The sequence below is a fragment of the Lathyrus oleraceus genome, chromosome 5 (assembly GCF_024323335.1).
Source record: "Lathyrus oleraceus cultivar Zhongwan6 chromosome 5, CAAS_Psat_ZW6_1.0, whole genome shotgun sequence".
Classification (NCBI taxonomy): Eukaryota; Viridiplantae; Streptophyta; class Magnoliopsida; order Fabales; family Fabaceae; genus Lathyrus; species Lathyrus oleraceus.
This window is the reverse complement of record NC_066583.1, coordinates 597,343,283-597,349,685: the sequence shown is the minus strand read 5'-3', so window position 1 is coordinate 597,349,685 and position 6,403 is coordinate 597,343,283. Positions and strand designations below refer to the sequence as shown.

The window sequence follows — 6,403 nt, the reverse complement described above, 5'->3', positions numbered from 1 at the left end:
ATATATATATATATATATATATATATATATATATATATATATATATATATATATATATATATATATATAAACAATTTGGTTCTATAATTATTCCTTGTTTTTAAAATCCAGCTTTAAAAAATTAATCTTTTTTCAAAAACCAAATTTGGATGGAGGAAACTCATCATTGTATCTTAGTTCATAGAACCGCATTTAATGAAATTATTTGGATTTCTAAAAAAAAACTAATTTTTTTAATTAATCAATGCTAATTTGTAATATTATAATAAAAAAATAATTAAAATGAATAAATAAATAACAAAATAAGGGTTCATATCTTCAACCTCTAACTTTGTTTGGATTGATGGAATCGGATGGAGCGGAGTAGAGTGAGATAGAGTGGAATGATATTCCATTGTTTGGATCATTTAAAATGCGATGTAACAAAGCGGAATGGAGTGGTATGAATTCCATTTCATTTCATCATTTATCATCATATTTCTTCCCCTCCAATTTGGACGGAATAAACAACTTGCCTTATTCCGTTATAAAATTTTCAAACAATGGAATTGACTATTCGTTCCGCTCCGCTCCATTCCACTCCGTCCCACTCCACTCCATTCCACTCCGTTCATTTTATGATATTCAAAGATAGTTACTTAAGAACTCCAAGAGAACAAGCAACAAAAGTCCCAGTAAAAAAAGTATCTAACTAGGTAAAAAAACAAACAAACAAAACAACCAACACTAAGTAAAAAAAAAAAAAAAAAAACCAACATCAAAAATCTAAGAAAACTAGAGGAGCGCTCCACAACAACAACCCCAAAAAGAACCAAGAAAAATCTATTGAGGGTTCACAAATGAAGGAAAACACACTCAAAATCACTTTTACTCAAATGAAATTAGTAGGTGGAAAAAAATGTTGACAAACCTATTAAAAGATAACAACAGTAGCACCTTGGTTAGAAGGTAAAAGTTGCTAGTCCTTGTTCTCTGAGAGAACAAAAATATTCATATTCTTCAATTTTAAATACCAATCCAACTTCAAGTCCATCTTCTTCATCTCTACTTTCTGCAAGAGACATAACTCTAGAAGAATGCATCGTCTCAACTTTAACAGGTTTTCCAAATCCAAAATCAATCTCATAAACATTAAATTTCGGCGACCCTCTTACTGAGAATATATTTCCAATCTCAAACATCTTAATATACTTAACCATCCATTCATCTGCATCTTTAAAAGGTTCATTTTTCATCTCAGTTACTGCCTTTTCTATTACTTTAACAGCATTCAAAAAACCATTTTCTCCTTTCATATCCTTTCTCTTCAATGATGCATGATGAAGCGCTAAACAGTTTCCAAAATACCCCTCTGGTATTGGATACCCTAAATTCTCTCTACAGTTACCTGCGAAGAAAAAATTCTCAATTCTTTCATCATCATTATCATCGTTTCTATACATGGTTTTAATCATAATAGCCCAAACAAAACCACAAGTCACAACAAATTTCGATAGAAATTGTGGTGCTGCTGTGATTTCTTCATCGTCTTTTATCCACTTACTTAATACCCATCTTTTCATCTTCTCAATTTCTTCTTTCTCAAAAACAGTAATAGCCTTTACATATTCTTCAGAAGTTTTACTTCCAACAATGGATTTATCTTTCCATGTTTTCCTATTGCTAAAATAATAGCTTGAGAAAACTTCCTCAAGTCTTTTTGGATCCTTCAATATATCTCTGTCAAAACAAGGCGGTGGCTTCAATTCGACTCCATCACCTCTTCGATGGATAAGGGACCAAAAATTCATGAAATGAGTGCAACTAATACCATCCATCAAGTGACAGAATGTGATGCCAATGCAAACACCATGGCCGGGGAAAACCGAGACCTGCAAAGCCAATAACGGAAAGATGAAAGTTTTGTTACTTTCAATATCAATATCGTCTGGAATTGTTTTGTGTGTTAATTTTGGAAACAGGTGATCAAAGTCTTTGATGTTTTTGGGGTGGTTAAAGGTTGAGAGATGTTTGAAATCCGCGGAGGATTCAATGATGGTAAAATTGACAGAGTCATTCTGAGTGCAGAGAATGAAGGGTTTGTGAGGTGGTGGAGATTGATTCCCGCCTTGGATTTTTTAGCGCATTCATGTTGTTGCGATATTACTCCCTAAACAATAGAATTAGTATAGGTGAAACTATTATCATTGATGAACATATAAATACATAGAGAGGAGAGAGGAGAGGAGCACCCTAAACAATAGAATTAAGAGGGTAAATACTAGACACTAGAAAATACTAATGATCTAGGTGCTTGCTTAAGTAGATATAGTGTCTCTAAGGTTGTAAGCAATTCCTTTTTGGTTTTTAATCTCAAAATTGAGAATTTAACTTACCACCCTTCAGTTATACCTAATATTCCCCATTTCTGAAATTCAAAAACTGCTCTTGGCAAAAAATTCAATCAAATTTTCGTGCAAAATTTTCAATAGACAAATCAGAATATACGGTACAAATTAAATTTTCAATAGTGTATTTTAAATTTTTGATATATCGGAATATATGAAATTTTTGTGATTTACAAATAATATCGGAAATTCTAAAATTACAATTTTATACCGGAAATTTCAACCATTGTGAAATTTTCGATAGTGTTATTTGTTTGAAATTTTAAACGCTTAGGATTTTGAAGACAAGTTTGGACGGCTGTGATTGCACCGACAATTTTGTGTGATTCAAAATAAATGCAAAATTGTGTAAATAGAGGGAGTTAATTGTTGTTTGATAAAAACATCTCAGAATGTCTCTTCCTCAATTTTTGATTAAGGCAGAAGTATACTTCAACGGAGCTTCACCACATCTCTCGCCGTCTTGACATCCAAGTTGAATGAATTATTGTCTGATACCGAAAATATAAAGGTGAGAAAGATTGAGTTTTGTGAAGATTGGGTTGATACTAACAGAATGGTGAAATACAACCTTATTGAGTTGAAGGTCGATGAAGATGTGAAGGATACGTGGAGATCATTTCGCCATAGGTTAACAAAGGGGTCAATCAAGTTAGATGTTAAGATTTCAAGGTTTGTCGACGGCATAATTAAGATGATGACACGTTCAGAATTATTTGGTAGTGTATAGGTTTTCTTATTTATTATCGTTTTTTAAGTTATGTTTAAGTTATGTAATTCATTGTCAAATGTTAGTTTATGTTGATGTTGCATCAACGGAAGGTCAAAAATATTATCTAGTAAAAAGTTCTTATGAAGATGTCTGAATAATATTACATGTAATTGTTTACGCTGGAATTTCGTAAACAACCGCTAGTCTCTTAATTAAAGGTTACAAGCAGGATTGACTAGTGAATCCTAGGACACAATGCTAAAGTTTTTAGTTTGTGATTTTCTTTGGGAACAAGACACGATTTCCATTAGGCCAAAATACTCGTATTAAAATGTAAATGTGCAGTCTCGACAAACACAATGGAAATAATGCAGTAGAACAAGAGTAAAATAAAAGCACTAAAAAGGTGTATGGATGAAAGTAACAAAAAAGTAAACTAAATTGAAATGACTTTTGCATTAAAGTAAAGATTGATGTTTCATACTTCATACATTCTCTCAATGATGACTCTTTTCTCTCAATGCTGATATTTTGAGTGTAAGTGAGATCCTGTAGTAAAATGAACACACAAAATTCCACAAATGAAAATCATATATATACTAGTAAATAATAATTGCTCTTAATGTTCAAATCTTTCGCTTTCGCCACGTGAACACCGGCATGCCTTTCGCGTTGCACTTCCTCCACGTGTCCCTCGGAACATAACTCCAAAAACAGTTACCATATTTGAACCTGATTCCTGCATGCCCAAATAATCGCTTCCTCGACGTATTCGTTGATGTCGAGAATTCTGCTGTCGAGATGTTTCCACAATATTCCCAACAGATGTTGAGTCCTAATTTATCCTCGTATGGGACCCAACACCACGCGCAAGTAAAAAAGTCAACATATATATTGACTCTGACCTGCTTGCTGAGGCATTTTCCTATATCAAAAATCCCAGCTAAATACAAATAAGATATAAAGATAACAATAATGTCTAAATAGACCCTTCACGAGCTATGTGTGCAACACGATATAATCTAGCATAAACCTTGCCATATAGGTTTAACAAACACATGAGGTTATCCATAATAACTGCAATCATCTGGAGGCACTGCTGGTCATGGACATCAGTTGTAAGAGGTGGCAGCGGCACGTCAACGACATGTACCCCAGCATCAGAAGGCCCAACATCATCCGTATGCTCAATAGGTAGGTGTTAGATGTCCAAAAGTGCTTATTTGAGCTATCATATGTGGGCATCTTTCACTCTTTTTCCTTGCTAAAATTGTCAAAACCACATTTGTTTTACATGGAATGCATTACATTGATAAACAAGCTTGGTGCCTTTGATTTGTGTGTTATTGTGCAGGAAAGACATGAACTAATTGAAAATGAAGACACAAGAAAATTGGCAAAGGAACCAAAGAATACAAGCATTTCATCAGCCTGCTCGCTAGGCGAGGCTGTGGCGAAGCATTGGTTCGCTAGGCGAGTTCCTGGCGAAAAGCTCCAGTAAATTGTCAAATTAATTCGCTAGGCGAGCTGAAGGCGAAGGTGGTAGCGAGTTCATTCTATTTTGGTGAAAAACGCAGCCAGCACTCACTCGCTAGGCGAAGCTCTAGCGAGTCCCCAGCGAGCATTCCAGTAGCAAAACCTCTCAACCTCGCTGGGGCGAAGGTTGAAGCGTGTCCTTCGCTAGGCGAAGGTATGTTCGCTAGGCGAACATGACAGTTCAGCAGGCCCTGTTTTCTCTGGGCGCAGGGGCCTTTTGTGCCCATTTTAGACCCTCGCTAGGCGAGCCATTCTGCTCGCCTAGCGAACATGACAGCCCAGCAGTGGTCTATAAGTAGCAGGTGCCACTTTTGAGCACCATACCTTAGTTTTACCTCATTTTTCCACTTTTGTACTTTCTTCTAGATATTTTTGCAGCATTGTTTTGGGAGCTTTTATGCCCTAGTTTTCATTTCTCTTCATCTTAGAACCATCTTCTACAAAAAGAAGGTGGATTCCCATCCAACTTCGATTATCCGACTTGGATGTTGATCAACCTTCTTTCCTTACTTGCCGACCAAGCTACCATGAAAATGAGTAGCTAAGTCATCCATTTGTCAAGGTTAGATGTAGGTGATTACTAGCTTTGTGTGTAAATGTAAGGATCCTCATATGTAAACTCTTTAACGGTAAATATATGATGAAAACTTTGTTTCTATTTAAAACTCTTTGTGTTGGTTTATGATCGAGAGATGTTTACCGACTCTTGACCTAGGTTTTCATCCAAACTTGTTTGTTAGCTAGAGATAGTAACGAATGATTTTGTTCACCATAAGGTTGAACCAAAAAGTTGTCATTTTGATAGATTTTGTTCGAGAGAAACAATGGATCAAAATGGCAAAACTCACAATATGTGTTCGAGAGAAACATATTGAGAGGACTTTGTGAAATGATTTATCATCTAAAGGAGTTTATAAGATTGTTGACCGAGCAAATACATGCAAAGTGATCATTGAAACCTAACTTTGACAATATTTCTCATTTAATCAAACCATAACTTTTACCGCAATTTATTACTTTTTATGCAAGATAACTTGATTAAAACCAAAACCCTATTGTTACATTGAGCTAAGATTAATACAACCATCGAACGGCGGTGATATCTTACAATCCCTGTGGATACGATAACAAAAACCCGACACGAAATATACATTTCAACAAAATGGCGCCGTTGCCGGGGATTGTAAATTGATATTGCGAGCATCGCAATGGTTGTTTAAGTTTTAGCTTGTGAATTTTTGACTTGTGCTTGTAATTTCTTTGGTTTAGTGTGCAGCTTACGTTTTATGCGAGGGCAAATCCATGTGGACGAACTTCTTTTTGATCCTGAGATCGAGAGAACCGCAAGGAGGCTCAATAGCAAAACGAGACGTAGGAGGCAACAGGCTAGACAACACCAAGAGCAAGGAGAAAGTTCTTCAACCACAAATCCACACCCATTCATACCAAACATGGAGCCACAACCACCACCACCTATTTCTACTCCATGTATCAATAGTCCAAGGAACACCGCTCAGTTTGCCAACCACACAGGAAGGCAAGCTGAGATGAAGACGGGAACTCTGAATTTATTATATGGGAGTCCATTCACCGGAATGGACCATGAAGACCCATTTGCTTTTCTCACAAAATTTTATGAGATAGCATTGGCTGCCGGAGTGGATCAGGCTCAGGAGCTTCCGTTGTTCAGACGATTATTTCCCCACGCTTTGCTCGGTAAAGCAAAGGATTGGTATCTCGATCAAACACCAGCCGTAATGACAGACTG

At 35.9% G+C, this 6,403-nt stretch overlaps 1 protein-coding gene across 1 annotated transcript; it reads right to left on the bottom strand.

Moving 5' to 3' along the window:
* Window positions 1-840: 840 nt before the first annotated feature.
* Window positions 841-3,823, bottom strand: LOC127082301 (coumaroyl-CoA:anthocyanidin 3-O-glucoside-6''-O-coumaroyltransferase 1). Its single transcript, XM_051022535.1, has 3 exons — window positions 3,764-3,823; window positions 3,591-3,648; window positions 841-2,107 (listed from the first exon to the last, which is right to left on the bottom strand). Exons 1-3 carry the CDS (start codon window positions 3,821-3,823, stop codon window positions 942-944), a joined length of 1,284 nt encoding a protein of 427 aa, XP_050878492.1. The 3' UTR covers window positions 841-941.
* Between the last annotated feature and the right edge of the window lie 2,580 nt (window positions 3,824-6,403).

Coding starts and splice junctions, on each gene's coding strand:
- LOC127082301 (XM_051022535.1), bottom strand. CDS start 3,823: ATGGTAACTGTTTTTGGAGTTATGTTCCGAGGGACACGTGGAGGAAGT. Junction 3,649..3,763: donor GAGGAAGTGCAACGCGAAAG/GCATGCCGGTGT, acceptor ATTTTACTACAG/GATCTCACTTACACTCAAAA. Junction 2,108..3,590: donor AGAGTCATCATTGAGAGAAT/GTATGAAGTATG, acceptor AAAAAATCCAAG/GCGGGAATCAATCTCCACCA.